The following is a 17,078-nucleotide window of genomic DNA, read 5'->3' on the forward strand; positions in this document are numbered from 1 at the left end:
TCACTAGAACAGTCCAAGCAAAGTTTCATCCTTGTGGATTCAGAGCAGCTAATGCAAAGTTTATGGCAGGCATTTACAAGACAACAGACAGTAACATAACTTTGGAATCATGGGAAATAAAACAAACATTAGTGTGCTGGGTCCATGAAGAAATAATCAATCAGTTATGCATTACTTATTTATTTTCTACTCACATTGACAGGCTGTCTTGTTGCCAGCCTCTGCAATTTGCAAGTCCATCTGGTGGTATTTGAGAGCTGCTTCATACTCCCCCATTTGCTGGTACACTCCACCTAGCCCACATGCAGCATCTCCCTCACACTGTTCATCTCCCATGTCTCTGGATATACTTAGTTGATGTTCTAAACATGAGATTGCCTGTTCAAAATTCCCAAGTAGACTGTGCAGACAACCAAGTTCACCATATGCTGAGGCCTTAGCAACAAGGCTGTTAAGTTCATGTGAAACAACAAGTCTCTTTTCAAAACAAACCAAAGCTTGCTGTAAATTGCCAATAGCTCTGTGTGCATTTCCAAGACCACGATAAGCTCTGTCCTGTTCATGAAGGTTACATGACTGTTGAGCTAGAGCCAGAAACTGCTCATGACATTTGATGGCCTCTTCATAGTCTCCAAGTGCCTCATAACAATCACCAAGGTTTCCAAAGGCTTTCCCTTTGTCCCTCATTGGTATTTCTCCATATAATTGTTCCAACATTGCCAACTGCTGTTCAAACAAACCAATAGATTCCTCGAAATGTCCCATATTCATTTTTGTGATGCCAAGGTTGCCACAGGCTTGTCCTTCTAATTCACTGTCATGGAGATCACGACTTCGCTCCAGTTGTTCCTCATAGCATTTGAAAGCACTCAAGTAATTTCCTAGGGACATATGCACATTGCCCATATTACCATGAGCTCGACACTCTCCTTTCATGTTATTGTTCTCTTGTCTGATGTTGAGTTCTTGTGTGTGGAAGGCAAGAGCCTTGTCATACTGTCCCAACATACGATGAGCAACACCTAACGAGCCATAAGCAGTAGCAAGTAGATCTTGGTCTTGGCAGTGTTTGGCAAGTTGCAACTGTTGTTGATAGATCTTTATGGCCTCTTCAGTATCTCCAGTCTTTAGCAGGAGATCACCAATATTCCCCAATGCACGGAATTTGCCAGGACTGTTTCTTAAAGCATCCATCAAACCTAAACATTTCTTTTGACATTCTAAGGAGTCATCAAAATGTTTAAGAGACTTATGAGCAAGACCTAAATTGCAATAAGCCCTTGCTAATGACAATCTGTTTCTCATCTCTCTAGCAAGTGACAAATCTTGTTCATAGTAACGAACAGCTTCCTCATAATTACACAATGAATAATGAGCATACCCAAGACTAAAACAAGCTTTGCTCTCACCTTCCATATCATGGAGCTCCTGTGAAAGGCTCAAGTTTTGCTCATAAAAAGATACTGCACTTCTGAAATCACCTCGTGCACAATGAAAGTTACCAAGATTACTGAGTGCCCTGGCTTCACTTGATGAATCTTTAAGTTCTCTGGCGATATTCAGGTGAGAGAGGTAATGCTGTAATGCATTTTCATACAAACCAAGAGCTTGGTAGGCAACTGCAAGATTGCCATTTGTAGATCCTTCTGAGTGGCGATCATTTACTTCTGATGCGATTGTAAGTTCCAGTTTGTGGTACTTAACTGCTAATTCATGCTGACATAGAGCACTATATGCATTACCAATATTACCATAAGCTCTGCCCTGTCCAGCTTTGTCACCCAGAGCTTTGGCAATGCGCAAATTGTTATTATGAAGCTTTAGTGATGCCTCATATTCACCCAACTGATGATAGATGATACCTAAATTAGAACAAGCTCTGCTCTCTGCAACTCTGTCTCTGGTCTGCAAGGCATTATCAAGTTGCTGCTCATGGAAGCTTTTGGCTTGTATGGTATTACCTAAACACCGTGCTGCGTGACCCAAACCAGCAAAAGCACGAGCCTCTAGTGCCTTATCAGAATGCTCTTCAGCAATGTTTAAAACACTGTTATGATACAATATTGCTTTTTGGAAGTCTCTGTTGTAATGATAAGCACTTCCAAGGTTGCTGTATGCACGTGCCTCCTCCACATGACTGTTCAAATCCTTGGCCATTTTCAAGTGTTCCTGATGGCACTCTACTGCACTGTCAAAGTTGCTCATAGCTAAATAAACTGCACCAACATTACCAATTTCCCTTGCTTCTGCTAGCTTGTCACCACTCTGTTTCAGTAGAAGAACACACTGTTTATGACTGTTAAGTGCATTTGGGTAGTCCCCTATTGCTGTGTACACATGACCAAGGCTACTGAGAGAGGTGGCTGCAGTATCCCTGTCCTTGAGCTTCATGGCTATGACAAGCTGGTACCTATGGTTTGATAATGCTTCTTTGTAATGACCTTTGGAGAAATATGCAGACCCAAGGTTGCCATATGCACGGCACTCACCATCTTGGTCACCTGAAAACATAAAATTCAAAATGAAAATAACTTGAATCTGAACCAGAGAAACTCCCCGTAATTCAGTGATGTCAATTTCAGGTCAGGAAGGTTGCTTAAAAAACATACTACCCAACACTTGCATACAAGTTTTCATTGTCTATGTTTAAATACCATTGTGTCAATGGTTTAGGAATATCTGATTCATTTGTCAAAAGTTTGGGGGTGGACAGTTACCAATGAGTGACTCTACTTCAGTTGTCCAAAGATTTCAGAGCCATAAAAACCAATAAGTAACGGTAACAATTAATACACACATACTTTCTTTAACCATTAACAAACAGTTATTGTGTAATGATATTATGTTGTTTGTTATTTTAACTAAACTAAATTTAGTACTTATCTGTTGATTACTATCTCAAAAAGTAATGATAAAACAAAAATGCATAAATGCTTTGCTTGGATAATCAATAAAATAACACAATATATATGACAAATGTTATATTTGGGATAACCCTTTCTTCGTAAAGTACAGATTCTCGTACTTTTCGGGTTGAGTCCCATCCAGGTTTCGAACCCACACTGCCAGATTGAGGCACCTAATGGCCAGCACACAAAAGTCAGCAATCTAACCTACTCAGCCACCAAGGTTCCATATAAGTGAAAGTCCGTAAACTGGTAGTCTAGATCACATACATTGTGTACCCCTCTGACAAGTGTAATTATCATCTAAGATTTGTAGCAACAGCCTTATCTTGCACAAGTGACATTGAGGGAAGTCATGTAGCAATAAAGATCATGACAACGTTGGCAGATGATCAGTTGAAGGTCAGACAATGACAAGACAACAATGCAAATATACAATTGATTCACTTAACTGAAAAATTCAACCCAACTACATTTTGACTCAAACATGAATAACAGCATGCCGTAAATACTTGTCAAATGTCTCAAGGAGAAGTGATTAAGAAGGCACAGTTCATCCATAGACAAACCAAAGTAAGAGGAAGGGAATTTATGGATGGCAACTTCTTTATTATGAGGAACACAACGTTTCGGAGTATATACTTACAGTATATAGCTACAGTTGCATGAAAAACATCCAACAAATAAACAAGGCACATAACAGCAAGGTGATGAAGTCAGCCAACCAATCAACCAAATCAAAGGACTGTAACTGCAGACAAAAAGCCAATTGCCCAATGAACGGTAAATGCCTCACTTGTGATGTCGTCTATAAGGCCACGGTTACAACAGATACCAATGATGGTAACCTACATTGGGTTAGCAAGCGGTCCCTTCAAGACAAGGTATAACAACCACCCAAAATCATTCAGAATTGAGAAATATGAAAAAGAGACAGAACTCATCTGGAAGTTAAAAAGAAACAAAACCAATTACAAAATCAAATGGGACATAATCAAGAAATCAAACACCAACAAAAGAGACTCAGGGATTTGCAATCTATGCATGGAAGAGAAGCTCGAGATTCTCATGCTAACATCTAACAAGCTAAACAAAAGAAGCGAGCTCATTTCCACCTGTCGCCATGGTAAACCCCCAAGCCGAGCAAAAAAGAAAGGGTCAAACTAAAAACCATGTTTCATTATGTCTGATGATCGTACGCAATACCATGGGTGCGTGAAACTCAGAGTTGCAAAATGATATAAGGAAAGTGTATCCAAATCTGTATATATATATATATATATATATATATATATATATATATATATATATATATATCCATTCTCTATCCCCTTAAGTTCATTTCAAAGCGTCAATAGTTGTGCGATCTTCCGATCACTTCACATACGATTTTGCTGAAATGAATTGAATCAATATTGAATGAAATGTTGAATAAAATTTAAAAATTAGATTACAAGCCTAAGTCCAGGTATATTATGAACTCTTTTTACAATCAAACAGTGTAATTGCATGATTAATTTTGTACTTCAGAACAGATTTGTTGACATGGTATTTCCGGTGTTACATGCTCACAGTAATGTCTTTGTGTAACAGAAAAAAACATTAATAAACTCAACCCTGTGTATAAGACGACACACCCCTCCCCCACCCCCTTGAAAGCCTCCTAATTCTAGTTATGAAGCTAAAAAAAAAAGTCCCCCCCCTGCCCACACAGTATTTTCAAAAGCTATTGCCTGAGAACCAATTTTTCTTTCAGCCTTATAAATAAAGAAAAAACAGGGATATACTTAAAACCTATGCTAGAAAACGTTGGGCTGAGCAGGGGGTCTGGTATGTGGCCTTGGCAAGGAGGCTGTGGATAACAGAATTTAGTGATTTATAGTGGCTGGTTAATCTGGAATTTTGCTCGCGGGACGTCGTAGAAGACAATCCATGCTTGGAATTTCAATCCCGATCTGAATCTTAGTAAATGCTGGTTATTAATGAAGGGTAGTTTGTTTTGGACAGTTCTAAAATCTATTTTGGAGATTTGGGTTTTAATCAAGTTTGAGATAACTGAGTAGATTGTTGTAGTATTTGTGGGTTTGAATAAAAGTGTAATGTTTTTTTGTATTGTGGGGGGAGAGATTATAGAGTGATGCGTTATGAGTGATAGAGAGGACAGTGGTTGAATATGTGATTTAGGTCTTCTGGTGTGTTGTATCATGGGCATTAGATATGTACATAAGTTTTTTAATGAAGGTATATACTAAAAACAACTTTTAGAAAACCTTAAATGGTAGTTATTCATAAAATATACTTTAATGCACAAAATATCAAAATATAATATCATTGCAATGTTCAAAATCACCTAAATAATAAACCATAAATACTTTGTCACGTAAACCAAAACATTCAATAATTATCCCTATTGAAATATTGTTAATCTAAATGCGATGTAAGGTATGACTTAATTTGGGTGTCTAAGTATCAATGTAAACAAACCTTAATCCCCATAATCCAACTAAGTAATCATAACCCTAAAATAACATTGTCTCTACCACTTAATTACCTCTGTATTCAATAAGTCTAGACAGCACCCTAATTACCTAAATAGATGTCACCTGCCAGCTAGTTAATGTCAAAGGATACACATCTTAAGGTTCCAAATAGTTCCAAACCTTATAATAACATTCACATAAATGTTAATCCCTAATATGGTTGGTCAACAGAACCTAACCTTGTGATTGGTCAACTTACCCAAACCCATGGTATACCACATATAAGTTAGTATAAATATCGGTCCGGAAGAAGTGTCACAAAGCCCACCTAAACAAACTCAAACACTTCAAATCAAAACACAAGCCCTCTAATTAATCTCTTAAAGCTTTAAACAACTCACAAACCCAAAACAACCAAAACACCGCAAACACTACTCACCCCTTCCAAAACACTCCCTCCACAAACCCTCACCTCAAACACCACAACTCACACACACATCCTATACACCCAATCCCAGCATGGCAGACCAAAGACAAATCGAGATAAGCGAAATCTCTGGCATTACATCCCCTACACCTGCGGAGGCGCACAACACCTCCGACAGGGCAACACCCTCACTCATTCCAACAGGATACGGCGATCAAGACCCTCAAGCCTCCTACATGGAAACTCAACCCAGCACCCCACCTCCCCAAGCATGCAACACAAAAAAACGCAAACTAGACGCATCGGCATCACCTACCTCACACACCCTCTCACCCGCAGCCCTCATCACCACGTGGGCCCTCTACTTTTTTTCGGCCACCCCCTCAGTACAACTAGCTCCAACACTAACCATAAATAAAATAGGCATGTGGCTAAGGCAACAAAAAATCAATTACCTAAACATCAAACGTAGCTTCAAAGGATATCAGATAATCTTCCCAAATCAGGAATCCTACATAGCAGCAACTAAAATTAAACAAATATTCCAATTCACCGTAAATAGCTCTAAACCTAACTGGCAAATATACACTAGGGGAGTTATTCGAGTGCACTCAAGGGAAACCGACGAGAACCTCGACATATACGCCAAAGAAGCTAACACTATCCAAACCCAACCACAAATAACTAGCCTCCGCAGGATTAAATCAAACAGAAACGGGAAAACCCCCCCCACACCTATTGTAATAATAAACTTAAAAAAAACAGCTAAACACCCTGAAGCCCCCAAACATATCACTTTCGGCGCTAACCATAACTTAGAGGTCAAACCATACATCAAGCAAGTAAAGCAATGTTCAAATTGCCTACAATATAATCACACCGCCAACCAATGTACTTTCAAAAAAACTAAATGCAAAAACTGTGCCCAAACTGACTGCCCAGGGATATGCACACCATGGTGCATCCACTGCAAATCCATAAAACACTCATCACTCTCGAACCAATGCCCCCACAGACTATCACTCACCCAACAGGCCAACAAACATATAGACATAAACACGGCCAAAATCCAAACCAAAAAACCCACACCGCAAGCATACAAACCACTACTACCAACACCACCCCCAAACAACAACACTCACGCACGCAAAACAGAATACCCAGTCTCCGTATGGGACCAAAATCAGCGAGACGCATACATCGCAAATGAAACAAACACCCCACACATCCCACAAACTCACACTCTCACCCTCCCCGCCTCTCACCCTACAATTACCACATCTACACCCGCAAGCAAAACCCAACGCACAACGACCACCACACAACCAGCACCAACACAAGCCATCACAGCCACAAGGGCAACAACACTCCAAAACCTACATGCACCCCCCGAACACCCAGTCAACAGGGAAACTACAGAAACCACTCAGACTCTCGCACCCAAACCCAGCATGCAACCCACCACCGAAGAGAGTGACCAAACTAAAGATAACTTAACCAAAGAGGACGAGTACACATCCTCAAAGGAAATAAACGATCTTACCTTGTCAGCCCCAAAAACCAAAAGCTATAGAAAAAAACTCACCCAAAAAGTAGCAAGCAAAAAACTAAACAACTTAGTCCTCCTACTAGCTTACATGTTAAAGCAGTCTAATCCAGAAGCCAGCTCCAAAGCCTTCTTTGGTGTAGCACATAAACTAAAACTCGTCACCACCTCTTTCGACCGTTTCAGCAGCAACCTTAATAACCTACTAAAGTAAATACCTAAACCAAGCCTAACCAAACATAAATCCACCCAGTTTCCCAATGGAAGGCCTAAACATTTTTCAATGGAATGCCAATGGCCTCGCCGGCCATGGTTCTGAACTTAAAGCTAAATTCAAAATAGATAAAGGTCCCCATGTAGCCTGTATTCAAGAAACCAAATTCTCACAAAAAACTAAATTCAACCTACCAAATTATAACGCAGTGAGAACCGACAGGTCCAAAACCATCCCAGGCAGAACAGGAGGAGGTCTAATCTCTACGTTAGAGAGGATATAAACTACGAGGAAGTTAAAGTAAACCCTCCTAATCTAGAAGCTAATGGAATCCAAGTCACCATCAATAACCAAAAAATAAAAATCATTAACATCTATCACTCAACACTAAAACCAATTAAAGATACAGACCTAGATATCCTTTACCACAGAAATAAATCAACCATCTTCCTAGGAGACTTCAATGCCCATCATCCTACCTGGGGCATTGCAGATAAACTAGACAACCATGGACAACTAATATCAGAGTGGATCGAAAAAAATGACCTAATACTATTAAACAATAACCAACCAACTAGATACGACAAAATCCACCACACCATGTCGGCTATCGACTTAACAATATGTACGCCAGACTTAGCACAAAGTCTGATGTGGGACGTCCACCCAGTACCTCTAGGCAGCGACCACTTTCCCATAAATATAACCCTAGGAAATATAAAAATACCAAATCAAACCCCTAAACAGGAACCTAAATTTCAGTACAAAAACGCCAACTGGGACCAATTCCAAGAATTAGGCAACCAAGCTAATCTAAACGATTTAGAAACAACAGACCCCGAAACATTCTGTCAAAACCTAACTAACTTCATAATCAACGCAGCCAAATCCTCAATCCCCTTCAAATCATCCAACCCAGGAAAACCCACTGTCCCTTGGTGGAATGAGGAAATAGAGCTAACTAGACTAAAACGCAAATCAGCTTTCAACAGAGCTAAACGAGACCCCTCTCATCTCAAAACAGCTCATGAACTAAACCACCAAGTCCAAATCCTAGTTAAAACTGCTAAAACCAAAAACTGGAAAAAATTCTGTGAGGAGCTAAACCACCACACCGACGCTAGGAAGGTGTGGCGCAAAATTCACGCCATCCGAGGCATCAAACGGCACAAAAAAAGCCCCAATATAAACAGCTCAACAAACCCCACCCAAAAGGCCAACAACCTAGCCAAACACTTCTCTAAAGTTAGTAGCAACAGTAACTTCAGTAAGAAATTCCAAGATAAACTAAATAAAGAAATAAAATTCTCCAAAGAAATCAGACAAGACAACCTAGAAATAAATCAACCTTACACCATAGAAGAACTAAATCACGTACTAAACAATAGAAAAAAAGGAACAGCCCCTGGCCTGGACCTCACCTCTTACCAAATAATCAAACACTTACCTACCAAACTACTCCAAACTTTACTTAAACTATACAACCTAGTTTACCTAAACGGACAGGTCCCATCCTCATGGAAGGAAGCTCTAGTAATCCCAATACCTAAACCAAATAAACCAGCAGATCAGGCAAACTCCTATAGGCCCATATCCCTAACCTCAAATCTCTGCAAAATAATGGAACTTATGACTAAAAATAGGCTACAGCACTACCTAGACCAAAACAACATAACAAACCCCGACCAAAGCGGCTTCACTCCTGGCCGATCAACTCTCGATAACCTTGCCCGACTAGAACAGGATATAAAAACAGGACAGCTAAACAAGCAATACACCATAGGCATATTCCTCGACTTCTCTAAAGCTTTCGATATGGTATGGCACCACGGGCTAAAACAAAAACTAAAAAAAATAGGACTAAAAGGCCAAATAATAAACTTCATCCAAGATTTCCTAAACAATCGCAAAATTACCATGGGTATAGACCATACGCTATCGGACCAGTGTCCCCTAGAAAATGGCACTCCCCAGGGCAGCATTCTCAGCCCAACCCTCTTCAATATAATGATAAATGATCTATTCGAGGGCTTATCCCCTAAACTAAACACTTCAAAATTCGCGGATGATGGAGCCCTATGGATCCGCACTAAAAGCATTAAAATGGCAGAAAACTTAATCCAAAAATCTCTAAATAAAATACAACAATGGGCAGACAAATGGGGCTTCTCCCTTAACTCAGATAAAACAACAGGAGTAGTATTCAAACATAAAAACATGAAACCTGCCTACCCAATCCTCCAGCTAAACAACCAAACAATCAAATTCCAAAAACAAACCAAATTCTTAGGACTTATTTTCGATCAACACCTCACCTGGGAGGCTCACGTCCAAAACCTAAAAACTAGATGCAGCAAAGACCTTAACGTATTAAGATGTCTCACCGGCTCCAACTGGGGAGCCTCCAAAGATACCCTCCTCTCACTATATACAACACTAATTAGATCAAAACTAGACTACGGCTGCGCCATATACAATACCCTAAACAACTCTCTATCTAAAAAACTTGACTCAATACAATACCAAGCCCTTAAACTAATTACACGCACCCAACATGGCACCTCCTACACTTCACTTCAGGCCCTTACAGGAGAAATGCCACTAAATCTACGCAGGGAACATCTAAGCCTTAATTTCTGGCTGCGTCCCAAACAAACCCTCTCATCCAAAACCTAATTAACCAAAACATTAGCCCAAGAAACCAAGCTCTAGCTCGTAAACACCCCTTACTCACCCCAATATCCCAAAGAATAACTAACTACCTCAATGAACACCAAACTCAAAATCTTAAACAAAACTGCAAAAAATCAAATATCTTCACCCCTAAACTCAAAATACCCCAAATAGACACAATGCTAACTAACCAAATAAATAAACAAACCGACCCAAACATAGCTAAAACCACCACACTTTCATACATACACGAAAATTGGCCAAATTGGTGTCACATATACACTGACGGATCTTCAGACCCGATCTCCAACCACACAGGTTTCGGAGTCCATACCACACAACCAGTTATATCCACACAATCTTACCGACTCCCTAACAACCAATCTATATTCACGGCCGAACTTATGGGCATGGCCTCAGCCCTGCATAACCTACAATCAAAAAACAAACAAAAAATCCTAATTCTCACTGACTCGCTTAGTGGGCTACAAGCCCTCCAAAACAAAAATACCAAAAAACGACCTAAATTAATAAACCAAATACTTAAAAGCTCCAACGACCTAACAAAAGCAGGCAAACAAATAACCTTCTTGTGGATCCCCTCCCACGTAGGAATTTACGGCAACGAAAGCGCCGATAAAGCAGCTAAATTATCTCTCAAAATACCAGAAATAAGCCTAAACCTACCCATCTCAAAATCAGAAATTAAAAGTGTAAACAAACAAAAAATAACCAAAAAATGGCATAATCAATATCAAAACTCAAATAGCCAAATCCAAAAAGTGCTCAGAAAACCACTAGCCAAACCTAAAATCCTACACCCCTCTAAAAAAATTGACAGATTAATTACAAAACTCCAAACAGGACACACCAACCTAAATAACCACCTAAAACAACTTAAAAGACACACCACAGGCAACTGCCCCCACTGCAAACAACCCGAAACCACAGAACACGCACTCATCCACTGCACCCACTACCAAACACACAGAACCACACTACAAACCAACCTCAATCTAAATAAGGTTCCTACTCTAGATGAAATACTAAACCCTCAAAATAAACTAGAAAACTTCAAGGCCCTAGGCATATTCCTAATCAAAACAGGCCTAATCAAGCGCAGCTAAAAACTAATTAATCTACCAATCCAAAATCCAATAAACATAGATACACCCACCTCACCCGGCTCCCTTAGTTCCCTCCTCCACCCACCTCGGCATTTATTCCAAATTTTAAAATTTCAAAAAATCGATATAAGCAACCCCTAAAAGCCCCCTCTTGTGTTGCACACACCACTTTCACCCTTCTCGGAATACACTAAATGGTCTGGCCAGGCCCGTGTGCGAAATACGCTGCAGTCGGAAAGCGCACGTTAAATCTTCTATATCAGTCAGTCAGTTAAGTGTCACGTAATATCCAGTAGCACCTAAATTTATCTCCTTCGGAGCAACCACTAAATTAGAAGTCAAACCATACATAAAACAAGTTAAACAATGCTCTAACTGTCTCCAATACAACCACACAGCCAATCAATGTAAATTCCAAAAAACTAAATGCAGGAAATGCGCCCAAACTGACTGCCCAGGGACATGCACACCCTGGTGCATACACTGTAAAAGCATACAACATTCCTCACTATCCAACCACTGCCCTCATAGACACACCCTCACACAACAGGCCAACAAACGCATCAATATCGACACAGCCAAACTCCAAACAAAAAGACAACCACAGCATACAAAACAACCTCTGCTACCCACACCACAACCAAACAACACCCCACACTTAAACTCGGCATGGGATGGCATCCTGCAAAGAGTACACCCAGCACCCAAAACACACATCCACCACACGTCCATCCCACAACCCTCCACTAGCACATTCACAACATCCACACCTGCACGCAAAGCAAGCAACAATACGCCCGCCACAACCCAACCCGGCACCATACAAACCACAGCCGCTATGGCAACAACAACCGATCCCAAGCAATCACAACCCGAAAACCTAGACAGTAAGGAAACCACATCCAGACCACTACCACAAACACAAGCACGCACGCAAACCACCCCCATGGAATGTGAGGAAACTAAACTTAACAACACAGAAGAATATGAATGCACAACCGAGGAAGACATAAACGAAATAACTCTCTCAACCCCCCAAAAAAACAAAACCTTTAAACGCAGGCCTCAGCAAATGTCAAACAACAAACTAAACAACTTAACCATCCTTCTCGCATACATGCTAAAGGAAATAAACCCAAACGCTAGCACTAAAGCTTTCTATGCCGTAGCAAATAAGCTTAAACTGACAACCCTTACCTACGAATTCTTCAGCATAGGCCTCGAATTAGTTAGCCCTACCTCAACCAAGTAAAAACCCCTAGCCTAAATCAAACCTAACCTCCAAACACTAAAAGCCCAAATAATGGAAGGCCTAAACATATTTCAGTGGAATGCCAACGGACTAAATTCCCACGGCCACGAACTAAAAGCAAAATTTAAACAAGATAAGGGTCCGCACATTGCCTGTATCCAAGAAACCAAATTCTCAAAAAAATCTAAATTTACTCTACCAAACTACAACTCAGTTAGAACAGACCGAGCCAAACCTAAAACCGCTAGAGCCGCAGGAGGATTAATAATACTAATCAGAGAAGACATTAACTATGAAGAAATCAAAATAAACACACCAAACCTAGAAGCAAACGGCATCCAAATAACTCTCAAAAACCAAAAAATAAACATCATTAACATATACCACTGGGCAGAACAAAAAATTCAAGCTGAGGACCTAAACAAATTACTGCAAATAAGCAATAAATCAACTATATTCCTAGGAGACTTTAACGCTCACCAGCCCACCTGGAGCATAGATGAAAAAATAGATAATCATGGCAAACTAATCTCTGAATGGATAGAAACAAATAACCTTGTACTCCTAAACAAAAACCAACCAACTAGATACGATAAGAAAAACCATAAAATGTCGGCTATCGACCTAACCATATGCACCCCAGATCTGGCCCAAAGTACTCTATGGGAAGTTCATGACGCCCCACTAGGTAGTGACCACTTCCCTATAAACATTACCATAGGCAATACAAACGTTCCTACCCAAACAGAAAACCTAGAACCAAAATTCAACTATAACCAAGCTAACTGGGACAAATTTCAGGATATCTGCAACCAAGCCAACCTAACCAAACTAGAAAATAAGGACCCAGAAATCTACTGCAAAAACCTAACAGACTACATAATTAACGCAGCCAAAGCATCAATACCTTATAAAACAAATAACGTAGGCAAACCCTCGGTACCATGGTGGAACGAGGAAATAGAACAAACTAGACGCAAACGTAAAACAGCCTTCAATAGAGCCAAATGCGACCATAACCATATAACGGTAACTCACGAACTAAACCACAAGGTCCAAAAACTAGTCAAAATAGCTAAAACCAAAGATTGGAAATTATTTTGTGAAGGAGTAAATAATCGCACAGATGCCAGAACAGTCTGGCGAAAAATCCACGCCATTAGAGGCTTAAAACGTCACAAAAAACCACCCAACATAAACAATTCAACCAACCCTACCGAAAAGGCAAATAACCTAGCAAACCACTTCTCGGCCATAAGCAGCAACAATAACTTCAGCGAAAAATTCCAACAAAAACTTAAAGCAGAAGCCAAACCTACTAAAGAACCAAATAATGATAACCTCGAAATAAACCAACCTTACTCAATGGAAGAACTCCAGTACGTACTCCAAAATAGGAAAAAGGGAACTGCCCCAGGACTAGACCTAACATCCTACCAAATAATCAAAAAACTCCCCCCCAACCTACTCCAGGCACTACTTAAACTATATAACCTAATCTATCAAAACGGACAGGTACCAACTCCCTGGAAACAGGCACTAGTCATCCCTATCCCTAAACCCGATAAACCAACTAACCAGGCAAATTCTTATAGACCAATATCCCTAACCTCAAACCTAATGTAAAGTAATGGAATCTATGGCCAAAAATAGACCACAACACTACTTAACTCAAAATAACATCATAAACACAGATCAAAGCGGTTTCACTCCTGGCCGCTCAACCTTAGATAATCTCGCCCGACTAGAACAGGACATCAAGACAGGACAACTCAACAAACAATACACAACAGGCATCTTTCTGGATTTCTCCAAAGCATTCGACATGGTTTGGCACAACGGGCTAATACAAAAACTTAAAAAAATAGGACTAAAAGGACAAATAATAAACTACATTCAGGACTTTCTACACGAACGTAAAATAACAGTGGGGATAGACCATACTCTATCGGACCAGTGTCCCCTAGAAAATGGCACTCCCCAGGGCAGTATCCTCAGCCCCACACTCTTTAATATAATGATAAACGATCTCTTCGAGGGCCTATCCCCTAAAATAAACACATCCAAATAATTAAAAATAATTTAAAAAATCCAAAAACCACCAAAAAAATCCTAATACTTACCGACTCCCTAAGTGGACTGCAAGCCCTCCAAAACAAAAATACCAAAAACCGACCTAACTTAATAAATCAAATACTTAAAAGCTCCAACGACCTAACTAAGGCAGGCAAACAAATAACATTCTTATGGATCCCCGCCCACGTAGGAATATACGGTAATGAAAACGCCGATAAAGCAGCTAAACTATCCCTCAAAATCCCAGAAATAAGCTTAAACTTACCCATCTCAAAATCAGAAATTAAAAATGTAAACAAGCAACAAAAATCACCAAAAAATGGCATAACCTATATCTAAACTCAAATAGCTAAATCAAACAAGAGTGCTCTGAGAGCACAACATCCCCCGCATGAAATTTTTTAACGAGTCAAATGAAGCTCTGTAAAACAGGGGCAGTAACTCTGTCAAAATTAGGCGAATTGAAACGGGACTGCGATATATGCGTATCATCAACATGTCGACATCATATGTGTAGAGTGTCAGGGAAATTCTCTTGAAACTGTAGGAGGAGTTGATTTCACAAGCTTAGTACCCTCTCTCACAATAAGGCAAATGAAACTCTGTAAAACAGGGGCAGTAACTCTGTCAAAATTAGTTGAAACAAAACGGGACTGCGATATGCAAATCATCAACATGTCGACATCATATGTGTAAAGTGTCAGGGATATTCTCTGGAAACTGTAGGAGGAGTTGATTTCACAAGCTTAGTACCCTCTCTCATAATAAGGCAAATGAAGCTCCGTAAAACGGGCAGTAACTCTGTCAAAATTAGTTGAAACGAAACGGGACTGCGATATGCGTATCATCAACATGTCGACATCATGTGTGTAGAGTGTCAGGGAAATTCTCTGGAAACTGTAGAAGGAGTTGATTTCACAAGCTTAGTACCCTCTCTCATAATTAGGCAAATGAAGCTTTGTAAAACAGGGGCAGTAACTCTGTCAAAATTAGTTGAAATGAAACGGGACTGCGATATGCGTATCATCAACATGCCGACATCTTGTGTGTAGAGTGTCAGGGATATTCTCTGGAAACTGTAGGAGGAGTTGATTTCACAAGCTTAGTACCCTCTCTCATAATAAGGCAAATGAAGCTCCGTAAAACAGGGGCAGTAACTCTGACAAAGTTAGTCGAAATATAAACGGGACTGGGATATGAGTATCATCAACATGTCGACATGTTGTGTGTAGAGTGTCAGGGATATTCTCTGGAAAGTGTAGGAGGAGTTGATTTCACAAGCTTAGTACCCTCTCTCACAATAAGGCAAATGAAGCTCCGTAAAATAGGGGCAGTAACTCTGTCAAAATTAGTCGAAATGAAACGGGACTGGGATATGCGTATCATCAACATGTCGACATCTTGTGTGTAGAGTGTCAGGGATATTCTCTGGAAACTGTAGGAGGAGTTGATTTCACAAGCTTAGCACCCTCTGTGGGACAGACAGACGGAAGGATGGACTGCGCCACGACATAATCCCCCTTCGGCCATTTCTGGCCCGGCGGGGGATAAAAACCAAAACTACCTAATCTAACAACCACCAAACACACACAGCTCCCTTAGTTCGTCCTCCACCCACTCTTGGCATTCATTCCAAATCTCAAAATTTCAAAATTACTATATAAGCAACCCCTAGAGCCCCCCTCCTGGGTTGCACAAACTCACTTTTCCTCTTTTCGGAAACACATTAAATGGCCTGGCCGGGCCCGTGTGTGACATACGCTTGCAGTCGGAAAGCGCACGTTAAATCTCCAATATAAGTGAGTAAGCGTCTTCAGACTTGCTCTCGCCTTCCTAGGAACATGCTCAGTCCCTGGGAAGTCTATGTATGCTCACCATTGTTATATATATTTGTTAGCTACTTATATATATGATGTTCATGTAAATAAATCTGTGTATATTGTACTAATCGTCTCTTGTTCTACCTGGCTAAGCTACCCCTTTTAGTCAGAACATGATAGTTGGAGGAGAATCCTTACAATTTCGACCAAGAGACCTAGTGCACCATAAATTTGCTATATGAACACATCAGTTTACTGATTTTATGGTGAACCAGCATCAACACCAAGACTGAACAGTGGAAAGAGACAGCTTCCTCCAGGAGATTCAAGTTCATCAAAGATTGTAAGTATCGCTTACATTGTTGATAACTTTGTTCTATACTTTTGGTTATTTCATAGTATATTGCTACATCTTGAATATGGCTAAACAGGAGGTAAGGTTTGCTTTGGATAGTAACTCCAAACAGAGTGAAATCCCAAGTGTCTCTTTAATTGCACCTTTGACAAAAAACCTTGTCAAGGCCAACATGAGTACATATCATACAAATTGTTTGGTC

The 17,078-nt window shown here is 40.2% G+C and overlaps 1 protein-coding gene across 2 annotated transcripts in view; it reads right to left on the reverse strand.

Annotated features, from left to right (window-relative positions):
• The window catches only part of LOC124119292 (tetratricopeptide repeat protein 28-like), a 309,240-nt gene that overhangs the window by 216,736 nt on the left and 75,426 nt on the right, over positions 1 to 17,078 (reverse strand). For both annotated transcript variants that reach the window (XR_006858615.1, XM_046481753.2), the window contains exon 5: positions 195 to 2,501. Coding sequence is in view for 1 of the 2 variants with exons in the window: in XM_046481753.2 (XP_046337709.1) it covers positions 195 to 2,501 (2,307 nt within the window). In the remaining variant the exon portion in view is untranslated. The remainder of the gene's footprint in view (positions 1 to 194; positions 2,502 to 17,078) is intronic.

The sequence above is a fragment of the Haliotis rufescens genome, unplaced genomic scaffold, assembly GCF_023055435.1.
Source record: "Haliotis rufescens isolate VD_foot unplaced genomic scaffold, xgHalRufe1.0.p SCAF_36, whole genome shotgun sequence".
Taxonomy (NCBI): domain Eukaryota; kingdom Metazoa; phylum Mollusca; class Gastropoda; order Lepetellida; family Haliotidae; genus Haliotis; species Haliotis rufescens.